Source organism: Pristiophorus japonicus, chromosome 8 (genome assembly GCF_044704955.1).
Source record: "Pristiophorus japonicus isolate sPriJap1 chromosome 8, sPriJap1.hap1, whole genome shotgun sequence".
NCBI lineage: Eukaryota > Metazoa > Chordata > Chondrichthyes > Pristiophoridae > Pristiophorus > Pristiophorus japonicus.
In genome coordinates, this window is record NC_091984.1 from 224,027,775 (window position 1) to 224,045,739 (window position 17,965).

Genomic DNA, 17,965 nt, shown 5'->3' on the forward strand with positions numbered 1-17,965 from the left:
CAGTGATTTCAATCTCTGACTCAGCTCCTTTTGCTGTCCTCCCTCAACCTCCCCTACTCATATTCACAACCACCACCCCCAACTGTGCCATTTCCTGTCATGTTTCGATCACTAACAAGACCATCTCCAATTATTTCCTTGTATCCCTCACCATTAATACCCCTTACCCTGTCGAACTCCACTTCTGTGTATGTGCCTGGAAAAAAACTCTTCCTGAGTCACTTACAATTGCACTTCAATTTCCCAACTGCCTAGCCAATGGCCCTCCACATACAATGATATAGCAATCTATTTACTCAACCACTCTCTTGCCTCTTCTCCACTTCTGATAACTTTTCCTCCAGCAAAACCTTTACTCTCTCCCATCCTGGTCATTGTCCCTGATACAGCTTACATTTGGTGCACTATTATAGCCCTCCCATCTTTCACCCACCATAAACTTGAGGTCATTCAAAACCCTGCTGCCTCTATCCCAACTCGCAACGTCCTGTTCACCCATCACCCCAGCGCTTGCTGACCTACATTGGCTCCCAGTCCACCAACACCTCAAATTTAAAATTCTCATCCTTGTGTTCAAATCACTCCATGGCCTCGCCCCTCCCTATTTCTGTAACCTCCTACAATCCTCCCAAATCTTTATATTCCTCCAATTCTGGCCTCTTGTACATACATCCCTGACTTCCTTCACTCCAGCATTGGCAACCATGCCTTAAGCTGTCTAGGCCCTAAGATGTGGAATTCCCTCTCTAAACCTGTCTGCTTCTCCACTTCTTTCTCCTCCTTTAAGACACTTCTTAAAACTTATCTCTGACCAAGCCTACCCTAATGTCAATTTTTGACCCATTATGCTCCTGTGAAGCACCTTGGGACGTTTTACTACATTAACGGTGCTATAAAAATGCAAACTGTGGTATTGGTTTAGTCATCCATCTGCAGATCTGGCTGGATCGCATCAAGTACTATTTGGTCTCACTCTCTTCTGCCAAAACCATTACTATTCCAGAATAACACCAGAGAGTAAAGATAACCCTTGGTTTCTTTTCTTCACCACCACCATCTCTTTAAGCACCTCTCCCCTGCTCTCTCTACCCATACTTCCAAAAAATGTGAGGAGCTTATGCACCAGTGGAGCAGTGATGATTATTTTTCAGACTAGAATGTTTGGATATGGTTGCTATGAGCACCTAATGCAGATCTCTTGCTTTGTTTTTGCAGCAACTAAGCACTCATTGTCATTGTCGAAATTGAAAGCGCCTGCTGCACTAGAATAGGTAAACAGCATGCATAAGTGGAATGTGGTCTTGAAGCGGCAGAATTTTGACTCTGACAATTTTTGATGTAGAAAGCAGTTTCACTTCCCAGTGCCCTAGCCATTCAGCTCAATGACTGCATAAATCAAGATTGGGAGTGAGATACTTTCAGCATATTCATATGAAATTCTGTAACATCTTTCCAAATACTTTAGTAATTTAAGTTTCTGGTTTAATTTCTTTCAGTTGCAGTAACTGAGCTAATATGAGATAACTGTAAAGTCTATCCAATCTAGGATGTAAAAGATAGCGTCAGCTAATAGCATTGAGGTGACAGATTCAGATCAGAACTTGCTGAAATGCAGTACTGGCTTAGCGGGCCCTCTTACAAAAACAGGATTAGAATTATCTAGCTGCAAGTGCTGATAATGAGGCTAGTGTAACAGAGGTAGCCGAGCCTCAAGATTCGCCTGTGAAACTAACTGCACTTCACAACTGCAAAGTTTAGTTTTCATGGTTCATTGTGATAGTGAGTCAAGATAACATTGAAGGGATACTATAGACTGCACTTTGAATTTGAATAAAGATGACTCGCTAGTAGAGCAAAGCAGTGTGTCAAGTTTCCCCCCCCGCCACCTCTGTAATCAGCTTCTGGTTTCATTGGAAAAAATAGAGCAGGTAGAGTTCTACCATGCCTGAAAGAAAGCCTTGAGGTCGATCACGTCACTGAAACACCCTAAGTATTTCACATACTAAGAATTACTTTTGAAGTAGATTAACTATTGTTTTATAAATCTGCACACAGCCATCAGCATAAATGATCAATTTTGTCATGCTCGTTGAAGTAGGAATGTTGGCCAGAACACCAGCAGAACTCACTGCTCTTCTTCCAATAGTATAGGGATGTTTAGAGCTGGGTACCAGGTACATATGGCAGAACCAGTGAGTGGCTTGCATATGATTATGCAATAATGTAAGGCCCCCTACACAAAAATATGAGCCCCTCCTCATATACATAAAAAGTGAGGCACCCATGACCAAAAAGCAAGACCTCCACTTTCTCTCTCTTTAAAGTTCCCAGGTTTGGAGGACTGAAAAAGGCTGCTCCCTGATTGGATTTTGAGTTGTTGGGGAGATGCCTTTTACAGTCTTCCAAGTTCAGGAAATTTAAAGAACTGAAATTGGGTTTACAGATAAATACAAAGAAGACGGAAACTGTCTGGAGTAAAAGATGTCGCAAGTTACATCTGGTCCAGAGTTCACCTCTTGGACATACTCTATGATAATGCCATGAGGTCTTTAATGTCTATCTGAACCACAGGTAGATGGTGCCTCAATATAATGTCTTCTCCAAAGAGAGCTCCGTTAGCTCTGCACTGAAAAGTGAGCCTAGTTTCTTTGGCCAAGTTGTGGAGTGAGACTTGAACCCACAATTTTCTGACTCCAATGCAAGATTGTTACGCCAAGACTTTTTGTTCCGATCTCATTTTCTTCTCTGCTTCTCTGAAGGCACAGACGTCTGCTGGGTATCATTGCACAGAAGCTAGCCAATTCATCTCCCACATGGACCTTTTACACGTGTGAGCCCAGCTAGGCTATTCAGCAGTGGTGAGCACCAAACACAAATTCAATTCTATTCTAATCCAACATGCACACTTTCTAGAAGATGGTTCTGGATAATGATCAGGAGCTGAATTGTGTTATCTTGTCAGTCCAGGCGACTATGGCCAATTGTAGCACCAATGTCACTCAACAAAGACCAGCTAACTGAGCACAGACCTTGAATTGAATCTTGGATCTTCTTTTTTATATGGCTTTGTACTTCACCAGGCAGTGGTTTTATCCACTGGGCTTGGGGATCAAACTTTTGTTCAGCCTTTTTATATCTGTTCCATCTTGATTAGTTTGCTTTTCTGGCCTACCTTCTTTCTAATTTTATTTGAACAGAATTAAGTGAGTGCAGAAAATGCTGGCCCTTAAGTGGTGCCTAAATATGCTGTTCATTGGGTTATGTATTATAATTTTAATAGTCATTAATACGGACTCAGGATATGAAAATAACTTCTCTCAGAGGTAAAGGGGAAAAAAATCACTGGTTTAATGAGATTACAAATACAGGCTGTACAGGCCAATAAAAAGGGATATTGCAGCTTTCACTGTTGCTTTTCATTGCAAACAACCTTTTTTTCAGCACATTAAATACACCAATTGTCCAAAGTGCTGGCACAACATAAGCAGGGAACTCAAAAAATCAATAGCAGCATAGGCTCTGAGAAAAGAATAACATTGATCTGTCTGCCATCAATATTTTGGATCACTCCATCAACCTTTTATAAACCTGTTGTACCGCCAGAGACTGGACATCAGAAATTAATCTGAAAAGGACAAGAATGACCTCGGGAGTCATGAGGCCCGAAATTGATGCACTCACCGCCCACTGCCACCGACATTCTTCCTCGGATTCCGTCCAGTGCCAGTTTCGATCTGGTCTGGAGCGGGCGGGAGGGGAGAGCCGCCGGGAACCGCCCGCTGATGTCAGCGGGCGGCCGAGTGGCGTAAGTGGACTCCTGCCCACCGAGATGCCAAATTGGTGGGGGCGGGAGTCGGCGCCAGAACAGGGGTGGATCGCTGGTCTGACCCGACTGTAGGTATGAAGAACTGAAAAAAAAGGTTATTAAACAATGTAAACATTTTTTCTTTACAGGACCTGTATGGGGTCCCCTGAAGGTCTTCTGTTTTTTTTTTAATGCTTTTTCTTTGCAGGTCTTCGACTCTCCATGGACCCGACTCCATCCTCAGCGGCACTTAGGCGGCAAGCGCCTTTGCCGCCGAGATTGGGAACTCCCAACAGCTGCTGCCCAGATTGGCAGCATAAGTCCCTCATTTGCCACCCGCTGCCCTTTAAAGGACCTTTTTGATGAAAACCCTGCCCAAAGTACCGTCCGGTACCTCGGCGGCCATTGGCGGTTCTTTGGGCGGGTGGGGGCCTTCACCAAATTCAGGCCCATAGAATCATAGAAAAATACGACACAGAAGGAGGCCATTCGGCCCATCATGTCCGTGTCGGTTGAAAAAGTGCTACCCAGCCTAATCCCACCTTCCAGCACTAGGTCCATAGCTCTGTAGGTCTCTGCTCTTTAAGTACACATCCAAGTATTTTAAAAAATGTGATGAGTGCCTCTACCACTCTTTCAGGTAGCGAGTTCAAGACCCCCACCACCCTCTGGGTGAAATTTTTTTCCTCATGTCCCCTCTAATCCTTCTATCAATTAATCTAAATCTATGCCCCCTGGTTATTGACCCCTCTGCTAAGCGAAACAGGTCCTTCCTATCCACTCTATCTAGGCCCCTCATAATTTTATACACTTCAATTAAATCTCCCCTTAGCCTCCTCTGTTCCAAAAAAAACAACCTCAGCCTATCCAATCTTTCCTCATAGCTGAAGTTTTCCCATCCTGACAACATCCTCATAAATCTCAGCTGCACCCTCTCCAGTGCAATCACATCTTTTCTGTAATGTGGTGACCAGAACTGTACACAGTACTCAAGCTATGGCCTAACTAGTGTTGTATACAATTCTGCATAACTTCCTGGCTCTTGTATTCTATGCCTTGGCTAATAAAAGAAAGCAGTCCGTATGCCTTTTTAACTCCCTTATCGACCTGTCCTGCTACCTTTAAGGATCTGTGGACATATACTCCAAGGTCCCTCTGTTCCTCCACACCTCTCAGTATCCTCCCATGTATTGTGTATTCCCTTGTTGCCCCTCCCCAAATCCATCACCTCACACTTTTCCGGATTGAATTCCATTTTCCACTTTTCTGCCCAACTGACCATATCTTCCCGCAGTCTAAAGCTTTTCTCCTCATTGTCAACCTCATGGTTTTTGTTTCATCAGCACTTTTCTTTATCACGCTCCTTACATTTGTCTAAATTATTAATATATACTACAAAAAGCAAAGGACTGAGTCCTGTGGAACCCCATGAAACAGCCTTCCAGTCGCAAAAACACCCGTCAACCATTACGTGGCTAAGGGCTCTGAGTGAAATTAGTTTGAAGCTTCAAGCCAGTTTCTGGTATAAAGAACATAAGAAATAGGAACAGGAGTAGGCCATACGGCCCTTCGAGCCTGCTCAGCCATTCAATAAGATCATGGCTGATCTGATCATGGACTCAGCTCCACTTCCCCACCCGCTCCCCAAAACCCTTATTCCCTTATCGTTTAAGAAACCGTCTACTTCTGTCTTAAATTTATTCAATGTCCCAGCTTCCACAGCTCTCTGAGGCAGCGAATTCCACAGATTTACAACCCTCTGAGAGAAGAAATTTCTCCTCATCTCTGTTTTAAATGTGCGGCCCCTTATTCTAAGATCATTCCCTCTAGTTCTAGTCTGCCCCATCAGTGGAAACATCCTCTCTGCATCCACCTTGTCAAGCCCCCTCATAATCTTAAACATTTCGATAAGATCACCTCTCATTCTTCTGAATTCCAATGAATAGAGGCCCAACCTACTCAACCTTTCCTTATAAGTCAACCCCCTCATCCCCGGAATCAACCTAGTGAACCTTCTCTGAACTGCCTCCAAAGCAAGTATATCCTTTCGTAAATATGGAAACCAAAACTGCACGCAGTATTCCAGGTGTGGCCTCACCAATACCTTATAAAGCTGTAACAAGACTTCCCTGCTTTTATACTCCATCCCCTTTGCAATAAAGGCCAAGATACCATTGGCCTTCCTGATCACTTGCTGTACCTGCATACTATCCTTTTGTGTTTCATGCCCAAAAGAATAGTTAGCAGGTATGGAGCTATCCAGAGCACAAACATATCCACAGTCTGCCACTAATTGGACCAACTAAGACTTAAGAATAGCTGGTGTGGGGAATTGGGAGGGAAAGGGTTTGTGTTGAACAGCTTCCATAAATCTAATAAATTCAGAAGTATCATGAGGTACTAAATTATATGAAAGCCTTAAAAAAAAAGTTACTTTTCAGGAATATTTACAATTCAGTCATTTGTGTAACTCCTATTCTTCAGTCTTAGTTGGTCCAATTAGTGGCAGACTGTGGATATGTTTGTGCTCTGGATATCTCCGTACTAGAAACTGGCTTGAAGCTTTCCAAACGAATTTCACTCCGGGCCCTTAGCCATGTCACAATGGAGCAAAGACATTTTCATCCTATCAGCCTGGACTGGATTCAAACCCAGATCCCAGAGGTTATTGAATAGTGTTTTAACAAAGGGTGGAAAACTCCACTTGCCAACTTCCAATAAACTATAATTGAGCTGCAAGCCATATCAACTCCCTCACTTGTAAACAACACCAAATTATATCTCACACACTTTTAATGGTCCAGAGTTTCAACATGAAGGAAATGTTGAGAGTGGGAGTTGTGATCAAAACATGTGAGAAAGGTTGTAAACCCATTTAAACACACAGGGATGTGGTTCCTTTGAGTGTGACATGCATTAAAATGAGTGTCACTGTAGGTCATCAAAACTTGCAGGTCTGTTTCATTTTCTCTTAACTGCACCTGCCACATTGTAATCTGTTGAAGCTTTTCCTTAACCCTTAGCCAGTACCTCACCTATTCCAAAGAAGCATGTTTTCCTTCTAGGAATTATTTCTTCTTTAAGTACAATTAACACTTTTTGCTCAGTGAAAAATAGTAGCAATTAAAAAAATATATATCTGCCCATCTTTGTATTTTATAACAATTTCCCAGTGTTCCACCACACTGTGGTACCCATCACCACCACTAGTAGGTATCATTATCATGGTTACTCCTTTCACAATGGGTTGAAATAATTACAATAGATTTCACGTATCAATACAGCAAAACCTTGCTGATTATAACATTTGCTAACCGCCTCAGAACCATAGTAATTTATAAACACCAACCTTTGTGGTGTGTCCTTGTGTCGTCTTCTGCTATGTGGTAGAGCACCTTTGGCATAAGGGTTGTACTCTATCTTCATCTTCTTCATCTATGAATAAGGGGAAAATACCACAAAAGTATAAAAGTGTTTCTTATCATTTGTGGTTTCACTCCCACAGAACACCTGAACCTCAAAAATTCCACAGGAAGGCCACATCTCGGTATAAGTGCCAAGATGCGTCCACCTCAGCACTCCACCACCGATCCCGCCAGAGTTTGGAGAGGTTCTGTGATTTAAACGTCTTCATTTTGAGATTTTTGATCATTTCTTTTCCTCATGTTAAAGACTTGGGATTAAGCTATGTTTAAGTGGTGTTTTTTAAAGCAAAGTGTATTCACGCAGGTTTAAAAAAAAGCCAGCGTACGAGCATTGATGATGCATATTAAAGTTAGATGGGCCAGTTTGCCGAACGTTGTTGCTCACAACACAGTCAATTATCTTATCCCGGCCCAATTGAGCCAGGATGGCACTAGTCAAAGCAGAGAACGGGAGTTGTCCCAGTTACCTGGCCAATATTTATCCAACCAATGTCAGTAAAACAGATTATCTGATCATTATTACATTGCTGTTTATGGGATCTTGCTGTGTACAAATTGACTGTGTGTTTCCCTACATTAGAACAGTGACTACACGTCACAAGTACTTCATCTGCTGTGTTTCAAAGTGCTTCATGTAATGAATTACTTTTGAAGTGCAGTGACTGCTATTAGACAAACATGGCATCCATTCTACTCTAGCAACATTCTAAATCAGCAATTAAACAAATGACTGTTTAATCTACATTTAGGTGTCAGGCTTACCTCAGTGGTAGCATGTGGGCTCACTTCTGAATCTGAAAGTCATGAGTTCAATTCCAGCTGCAGAGATTTAAGCATTTAATCTAAGCTAACACTTCAGGGCCGGATTGAGCGAATGCTACACTGTTGCTGGTGCCATCTATCGAATGCAATTTTAAACCGAGGTTGGTTCGATGTAGCATGGCACTATTTGAAGAGGAGGGTGGGGGGAGCGGTTACCCCAGAGTCCTGTCCAACATTTATCCCTCAATAAACATCACAAAAATAAAACCGGGTCTGGTCATTTATCGCATTGATGTTTGTGGGACCTTGTGTGAAAATTGGCTGCTGTGTTTCCCTCCATTATAACAGTGACTACACTTCAAAAAGTAATTAAATAGCTGTGAAGCGTAATGGGATGTCAAGAGTTCAGGAAGAGCACTGTATCAATGCAAGTTCTTTTTAGTGCTTTTTTTTATAGATGGAGGAATGTTTTTCCAGAACTTCGGCAGACCTGCCTACTCTTCTTTAGCAAAAGATTATTTTATGTTAACTTGAACAATCAAATGGGACCTAAAAAACAGAGAGAGTCTTTGAGAAGAGAAAATTAACCAAAAAAGTAGGTACAATAGATTTCCATTTCCTGGATAAAATATCCTGTCAGTACCCCATCCCCCAAAATCTGGCTCTTGAGGGTGGAAAAATCCTGCTCCATTTCGCCACCACTCTTGCCCACGGACACTGGGCCCAAATTTCGAGCCGCGCCTAGAACGGCGCAGTCCCGACCTGGACACCCGTTTTTCGCGCCACAAAGTGCGCCTAAAAAAACCCTCCGTATTCTCCACCTCCCTGCAGGTCCTCTGGCCCTCGGCGCAGCGCAGCACGAGCTGTAGGGGGCGGAGCCAGGTCCCTGCACTGAAAACAGTGCCGGGACCTCTGCACATGCGCGCTACAGTGGGCACGCAAGTGCAGTAGCTCCAGGCGCCCAAAACTGTATGGGAGGGGCCCGAAGCACGCAGCCCCTAGCCCTGGCCGAATGGCCTCACTGGGGCTGCGTGAATAAGGCTCCTCCCACGTCCAGCTCCTGCTTCCTCCCGACCCGACTCGACTCCCGCTTCCCGCTCCCCGCACCCGCCCCCGGACCGGACCCGACACCCGCTCCCGCCCCCGGACCGGACCCGACACCCGCTCCCCGCCCCTGGACCGGACCCGACACCCGCTCCCCCCCCCCCCCCCCACGCCCCCAGACTGGACCCGAAACCCGCTCCCCCCGCCCCCCCCCCCGCCCCCGGACTGGACCCAACACCCGCTTCCCCCCCATCTCCCTTCCCCCCTTCCCCCCTTCTCCCCTTTCTCCCCCACTCCCCCTTCTCCTCCCTCCCCCTTCTCCCCCTTCTCCCCCATCCCTCCCCTTCTTACCTTTCCCTCCCCCTTCTCCCCCTTTCCTCCCTCTGCTCCCCCCCTCTCTCCCTCTACCCCCCTCCTCCCCCTCCCCTCGCTGTCAGAAACACAGACACTGACAGACAGAGAATGAGAGACACACAGACAGACAGAGAAATAGAGACACTGACAGAGATACACTGAGGGGGGCATCCCAGCACGCTGTTGGAGGGTGCCCGGTGCTGTAGTCGGTAAGTAGAAAATGTTTTATTTATTGATTTAAAAAAAAATTATTTCTTATTAATTTTTTTTGATTGATTTATTGGTTGATTTATTGATGTATTTATCATTTATTATTTATGATGGCTCTTTACTTGTAAAACTGAAGTGTTTAATGTTTGTAAACTTCCCTTTAACACCCCTCCCCCCACCATTCCCTACCTCTGATTTGTAACCTACGCCTGATTTTCTAAAGTGTGGACAAGGTTTTTTCGAGTGTACAAAAATCTTCACTTACTCCATTCTAAGTTAGTTTGGAGTAAGTTTTCACTCACGAAACTTTGAAAACAGGCGTAAGTGGCCGGACACGCCCCCTTTTGAAAAAGAAATTCTGTTCCAAAGTGAAACTGACTAGAACTGGAGCAAACTAAATGATGAGAATTCCGATTTCTAAGATACTCCGTTCTACACCAGTTGCTCCTAAAAATCAGGAGCAAATCATGTGGAAACTTGGGGCCACTGAATCCAACTGTGTCTCTAGCACTGTTTAGGCTGAAATCAGTTAACTCAACACAGACTAAGGACTGAATTTGCAACCTCCTAGTATGTATAGCTAAGTGCCACACTTGGTGGTGCACTTCCCAATTGAAGCAATGCTTGAAACCTTTTAGTGTTTTTAGTAGTTTTCCTTCAGTGGCATTGGATGTCGCCATGGAAACTGACCACCAGGATAGTTTGTCCTTGATGTGTGGTGAGATTCACCATAGTGACATAGAAATATGATACAATTACTGTAACTTAATGTTTATTAAGTGATAATCCGGAGTCAATTACAAATGAATATGTCATACATATTATATAGCACCCAAGCCAAAAACCCACCTCTTTGTTATGGTAATGACCCACAGCTATAAACTCTGTTTCTTGGAAGCAGTACGTCCACGAACAAAGCTTAGACTTCAGCTCCTCAGCATTCTGGATCAAGTGAATTCGGGGTCTGTACTTGTGCATCGGGGTCAGGGGGATCTGAGACACATTAAAAGAGTCCGCATTAGGTAAACATAGCTTACATCATTAAAAGAAGTACGGTGTTGATAAATCGGAAACCACTCGCTGAAATGGTCTACAGATTTTCTTTGATTGACATTAGTTCTTCAACTTTGTATGTATCCCATTTGTTAGGAAATTCCAGGACCAGTTTGTGCTGTTGAATCAATGTAAAGCTAATCAAAATATTAGCGATGTCAATGACTTTTTGATGTCCTGGGTGTGGGATTCTTGCAAATATTAATACACATCTATGGAACCTAGTCCTAAAAGTGTGTCCTTGTCCTGCATGGTTTTGTGATGTTATGATGGCCACTGCACCTGACTGACAATCTTTAATTATTTTTGGTGATGAATGGGCAGTTATATTTACATGGTGATTGTAAAATTCCTCACAGTTATCTAACAAAATGCCATTCTGTCTGAAATATAGGTGAATTAACGAAAATCCAGATTTTACTTGATGAACCCCTGGAACCCCTCAAGATCACAGAACCCAGTTTGAAAATCACTATCACAGTCAGGTTAGCGGACTGGGCGGACAGGTAGAAAAGCAAATGTGAGGTAATACATTTTGAAAGGAAAGATAAGGAATGGGAGAATACACTCAATAGATAGATGCTGAAGGGTGTGGATGAACAGAGACACCAAATATATAATTCCCTGAAAGTGCAAGTGCAGGTGGATATAGCCATAAAAATGGCCACCAGCATTATAAGTTTTATAATAAAATACAAGAGTAAATAAGTAATGATCAATTTAAAAAAAACATTGGTTGGCCCATAGTACTGTGTTCAGTTCTGGGCATCATAGAAAATACATTAAAGCTGTTGGGAGTGTACTTTGTAGATTGAGGAAGATGATGCTAGAGCTGGGAAACTAGTAATGAAGACAATATTGAGGTATAGGGATTATTTCCACTGAAGCAGGGAAGGCTAAGAAGAATTTTATAGAGGTTTTTTAAATTATGATGGGAAGTAGTGAATAGGGAAAGGCTATTCTGGTTGGAAAATTAGTGATGAGAAGGACATCGATTTTAAATTGTCACAAAGAATTGGAGTATGGAATGATTTTCCACAGGGAGTGGTTGAGGCAGGGACCATTGCATTTTTTAAGGGAAATTTAGATAAATATTTGAAGGCTAGGATGAAAACTCACACACACACACACACACACACACACATACAGACACACACACAACCATTTTAGTGGGGGCGGGGGGGTCACCCCCCCACCCCTTCTTAAGTTCATGGGCACTGGTGGCTAATTTCAGCACTGTCAGTTCCGCTCTTGCTAAGATCAGCTGACTCAGCACAGACCAGCAATTGAACTTTCACCTGAATGGCTCAGTACCACACCTACCAGTACATTTATCTTTTGGAGGAGCTGTACCTTTTCATCTGACAAGTTCCCAGTGGTACTGCAGTATCATATGCAACGTGGAGAAAACAGTCCATTCCCCAGCTCTGTGTGCTGTCAATTCTTTGTCTCGAATGAGCAGCAAAATTAGAACAAAAGAAGTACAATATCTACCTGTCTCCAGAATATAACATGGGAAAGATCTTTTCAACTCTTTTCAATTTACATTAATTACGCCTGTAATGGCACTACAAAAAAAATGTAACTCGACAAGTAAAAGATGGGATTATCAGCATTCGAACAGCAGTAAAATAGCGGTCAAACATCACAAGTGAGGAGCAGCTCAGACTGTCAGGGTAATTACTGGCTGGTTTGTCAGCAATCTTCTCGTTACAAAAGAACTCCATTAGCTAACTGCAGGGAAAATAGTTACACCTGCCATTTTGGTTCAATACATACAAAAATAACTGTGACACTTTACAGCATTAAACTGGGCTCCCTGCTGCTTCGTCAATTGTGAGGATTCCAGATCAGTCTGCATGTGGCACTTTGAAAGGCTCCACCTGCCAGTTGGGGTAGAAACAAATGTTTTAAACTCTAATCTGAAAGCTTCAATGTTCTACAAAAGCAATCTTTCTGCCTTTCATTTTTTTTTTAAACTTTTCAATCATAACTCAAACTGTGAAATTGTTTTTTTTTAAAGCTCACAAAAACCTGGAAACATGAAAAACACGCTTGTATTTTTCAGTAATACCTGTACTGTACATTCCTGTAAAGTGTCAAAATTAATTTCCACAATTTGTGTACAGACTTATCTAGGATGCACACTCAAAGCAAATTACTCGGCTAAAAGCACTTGCTGTGAATTCTGACAGTTAATGGGTACCTCATTAAGTCTCATCATTCAACAAGTTCAAAATCCGCTTGCTGCACCTTCAACTTTCCTGCCAATAATCTAATTTCACATGAACTGTTCTGCTGAATGATGTCATAGCGGAAAGGAGTTTGAGTAAGATTCAGCCTATGATATCACTGGAGCGGTCCAATGTGCAGAAAAGGGTGTCATATTTTGACAATAAAATTGAAGGGGCTTGAAGGATTTTTAAACTGGAGTGTTATAATTTGAATAATCAACCTGTTATATGCCAGAATTTTAAAACCCTTTTTCTATTAGTAATTCAGGTTTTAAGCAGAATATTTCACTGGAGACTCTTAAAATGGTGTGTTGCGAAATGTTGTCAAATTCACCAAAAACATTCACCAGTCAGTTTGGGACATGAGCAATAAGGGGTTATACGTTACAACTATTTAGAATACTCTTTGTATAATGAGTATAGTTTTTCTTTAAATTGAAATATCCTGTTAACATTTTATTTACGGTATGAAAACAGGAGGATTAGTGCCCTACTTCCAGATCAAATTTCTTCTCCCTATTTTGAAGGCGCCTGTGGAACATCATCCACTCTTCCATATTTTAATAAACTGCATGTTATTCACCTGCAAGCCTATATATTGTGTGCTTGCACTATTGAACTATGGGGGCTTCACAGCTGAGTCTGATCTTGACCTCATCTTAACATCCATATATGCGTACCTTCCAGCAGTGGTCACTGGATAGAAATCAGTGAATCCTGGCTTTTCTTTTTATCAAGCACAGGGTGTTAAGGCTAATTGAAACACCCTAACAGAGATCAGTTAGCTCAACAAAGACTGGGGATTGAACCGGTAACTTTCCTGATCTATATGGGTTCGTTCATATTGGACAGTGAATTTATCAACTAAGCCATCAGGCAGCCACTATAAATTAGGGAACTGCTTCAGTTTACTGTGTGGTCATTTTGAAATTATCATTATGCAACAATGCATTTATTGCCCATCCTCGTTGTCCTGAGAGGATAGTGGTGGACAACCTTCTTGAACCACTGCAGTGTGGTGCTCCCACAATGCGGCTAGGTTGGAATTTTTAGCATTTTGACCCAGCAACAATGAAGGAACAGTGATGTATGTCTAAATCAGGATAGTCTGTAACCTGGAGGTGATTGTGTTCCCATACACCTGCTGCCCTTATCCTTCTAAGTGATGGAGGTTGTGTGTCTGTGAGGTTCTGCCAAAGAAAAGATTACTTTGTGAATAGAGCTGAATATTGTTGAATTGTCAGCGAACAGTCCCATTCCTGACCTTATGACAGAGGGAAGGTCATTGATGAAGATGATTAGCCTGAGGCCATTTCTCTGAGAAATCCCTGCCAAGACCCACTTCAGTGAATGTTGCCTGACAACAACGATCAGGTTCCTTTGTATCAGGTATGACTCCAGTCACGGTAGGGGTTTCCCATTGAATTCAGTTTTGTTATGACTCCTTGGCACCATATTCAGCCAAATGCTGCCTTGATGTCGAGGGCAGCTACTCTCACCTCTCTTATAGTCAACTGTTATGTCCATGTCTGGATCAACGCTGTGATAGGTTCTGGATGAACCCGAACTGAGCATCGGTAAACAGGTTAACTTTGACCAATTTATTGGGGATTGAACATATATGGGCAATTTTCCACATTGTTGGATAGATGCCGATGTTATAGTTGAACTGAAACAGGTTGGCTGGGGAGTGGCTAGCTCCAGTGCGAAGATATTCACATAGTTATCCCATTTTATGACCTCTAAAGCCTTACCCACTACCAATGCTAGGCTGACTAGTTACCTGGTTTATGTCTTTCTCCCATTTTGAATAGATGTGTTACATTGGTAATTCTCCAGTCCTCTGCAACAACTTCCTTATCCAAGGACATTTGAAAGACTGTGGTTAGAACCTTTGTTATTTTCTCTCTGACTTCCCTCAGCATTCTATTTTAACCTGCTCTGATAAGCTGGCATCATGGACATCTGCCTGAAACCAGCGGATGCAGATCCTACATTACGTTTCCTACATTACAGCAGTGACTACACTTTTTTTTTTTAAGTACTTAGTTGGCTGTAAAGTGCTTTAGGACGTCCAGTGGTCGTGAAGAGCTTTCTTTCAGATCAGGGTCATCTGTTTTACATAGGCAGTTTCTATTATAAATATGGACATCGGATTTTATAAAGGCATTATAAAAATAAGGGAAAAATGGATGAGTTTAAAATGGGTCTGAGTTATATCTGCATGGCTCGGTCCAGTCTTCACCTGAAGACACTTGGTGTTGATCCCCCTGTGTAAGACCATGGGAAATCGACTAGTAATGAGGGAGAGAGAGAGATCATTTCATAAATAAGACAAATTTTTATTTAAGTGTATAGTTTTGTAGTCCGCGCACGCACAATAAACACTTAAAACAATTAATGTCCTCCATTGTCACCCCTGCAAATGCTAATCTTGTAACTGTTCACTTAACTGCCTGTTAAAATTTCATTGGCTAGACAGCACTGTCATTGAGTAATGTAAATGTCATGTTTCTAAGGTCTCCAATCAGTTCTATTGTAAAAACAGGATTATTTTTCTTAAAAATAAATTACTTTGATGCCAAAGCAATATTTACAGAAGTGCTCTTTGGTATTGTGGACAAGTGTAGGGGAGGGAACTAGCTCTGAAGAGGGCCAACATTTAAAAAAAAAAAAAATTTTTAGCAACATATTTTTCATTGGATTACACAATGAAAGACATATGCAAGACATATTGAAAAAAATCGTGTTATTTGCTCTTAATGTGATTAAAACAATACATAATTCTCCTCCCTAACTGAACAAAAATAAGGTTTGCCACCCATGTTTTTAAATGAAGAGAGTAGCCCTTTCAGAGAAAGTAACGCCTAATCAGTCAGCCGTGATGTCACTGTGCTATGCAAATCTAGTGCCTCAGCCGAGCCCACACATTCTAACACATTGGCAAAAGAACCAGAGGTGACACGAGGGGAAAACATGTTTACGCAGCAAGTTGTTATGATCTGGAAAGCACTGTCAAAAAGGGAGGTGGAAGCAAATTCAATAGTAACTTTTAAAAGGGAACTGGATAGATACTTAAAAGTGGAAAAATTTTCAGGGCTATGAAGAAAGAGCAGGGGAATGGGACTAAATGGATAGCTCTTTCAAAGAGCTGGGAAAGACATATTCAGGTGGCTCAGTGGGCAAAGCAAACCACCTGATGTGGTACTGAGCAATACTGGCCAAGAAAGTTTCAGGTTGCAACCTTGGTCTGTGCTGATGTACGATGCTGAGTTAACTGATCTCAGTGAAGGCAACAGTGAGAATACAACCAATCATCTAAGGTTCCTGTTCCTTTTCATAATCAAATGAGTTCTTGCAAACTTACTCTGGATGGGTCAAGTAAGAACAGGATTGGACTTGGCTGCAATGTCCTTCATGGACTAATAGCCCTCTGGCAATAACTGTTACCATTTACACATTAGTCAATGGTCACTTGGGTGAGCTACCAGAAGACTGCTGGCAGCCATAGAACTGTCCCCAAAAGAAATCGTCAATATCAGGAGAGAGAAAAAAAGAAACAAGTGTAAATGCCTTTTTTGCAAATATGGACTCACCATGCCTTTGTTGTCAGTCCTATTTGTTGTGCAGATTTTGAGCAATTTGAAAGTTACAGGCTTCTCGTTCAGCTCCACTCCAAGGGCAGGTGTATCTGAGTGGATATATACTCCACTCGATTGCTATACAATTTACAGGAGAGGGGGAACAAAAAATAATTCAGAATCAAGGATGTAGGAATAGAAAAAGGTAATTCAATGTATCTACCCCATCATGTCATTTAGGTCCACGTGCATGATTGTTCCGACATTTTTAATTTACTTCCTGGTTTGGCACTAACCCTCTTCATCTTCAATGATTAAAATAGAACGGAATGTTGTGACATGGTATTAAACAATTTACCGAACTGATTTCCACTTGTTAACAGCAGACTCATGAATTGAGACTTGCATTCATTGGACATTTATGTTCTCATGATACTTGATTAAAAGCTTAAGTATCTGACCTGAGCTTCTCCTATATGTGTACTACTGCACGCTCCAACCTTAGTTTCAGCATGTTACTGCTATTGCCTACTTCCAAATTCCACCTGGTAGCGTTGCTGCCAATCCACTCCTGATTCCTATTATCCAGTGCTATTGTTAGGCAGGTGGGGTAGATTGGATACATGCAAACATGTGAAATGGGGGAGACGAGACCCATCAGGCCAATCAAACCTCCCCATTCAAATCTACCCGCTAACTGTGCAGTCTCCTGGTAGAGGCAAAAAACAAGGAAATAACCTACATCCAATTTTGAAAAGACTCTGGGAAATTTCTCTTTGCAATCAGTAACAGGCAATCAAGCAAAGTTCCAGAAGATTGCAGTCCCTATAAATCTTAACAATTGGAACTACCAACAACTTCATCCCTATAGACTGAAATTTTGTCTTCACTCAGGAACCGGTCAAGTTCCCTTTTGAAGGGCAGCAGCAGTCTGATCCAGAGGGCGATGACTACATAAGAATATAAGAAATGGGAGCAGGAGTAGGCCACCTGGCCCCTCGAGACTGCTCCGCCATTTAATAAGATCATGGCTGATTTGATCATGGACTCAGCTCAACTTCCCTGCCCACTCCCTGTAACCCTTTATTCCCTTATCGCTCAAAAATCTGTCTATCTCTGCCTTAAATATATTCAATGACCCAGCTTCCACAGCTCTCTGGGGCAGAGAATGCCACAGATTTACAACCCTCTGAGAGAAGAAATTCCTCCTCATCTCAGTTTTAAATGGGCGGCCCCTTATTCTGAGACTATGTCTCCTAGTTTTAGTTTCCCCTTCCCCTATGTGTGGAAATATCCTCTCTGCATCCATCTTGTTGAGCCCTCTCATTATCTTATATGTTTCGATAAGATCACCTCTCATTCTCTGAACTCCAATGAGTATAGGTCCAACCTACTCAACCTATCTTCATAAGTCAACCTCCTCATATCCGGAATCAACCTAGTGAACCTTCTCTGAACAGCCTCCAATGCAAGTATATCCTTCCTTAAATAAGGAGA

At 42.3% G+C, this 17,965-nt stretch overlaps 1 protein-coding gene across 2 annotated transcripts in view; it reads right to left on the reverse strand.

The window, feature by feature from the left end:
• Positions 1 to 17,965, reverse strand: part of LOC139269029 (T-box transcription factor mls-1-like) — a 66,391-nt gene that overhangs the window by 19,648 nt on the left and 28,778 nt on the right. For both annotated transcript variants that reach the window (XM_070887981.1, XM_070887980.1), the window contains exons 3-5: positions 16,484 to 16,606; positions 10,450 to 10,593; positions 7,155 to 7,240 (exon numbers count right to left, since the gene is read on the reverse strand). In XM_070887981.1, the coding sequence (XP_070744082.1) occupies positions 7,155 to 7,240; positions 10,450 to 10,593; positions 16,484 to 16,606 (353 nt within the window). The remainder of the gene's footprint in view (positions 1 to 7,154; positions 7,241 to 10,449; positions 10,594 to 16,483; positions 16,607 to 17,965) is intronic.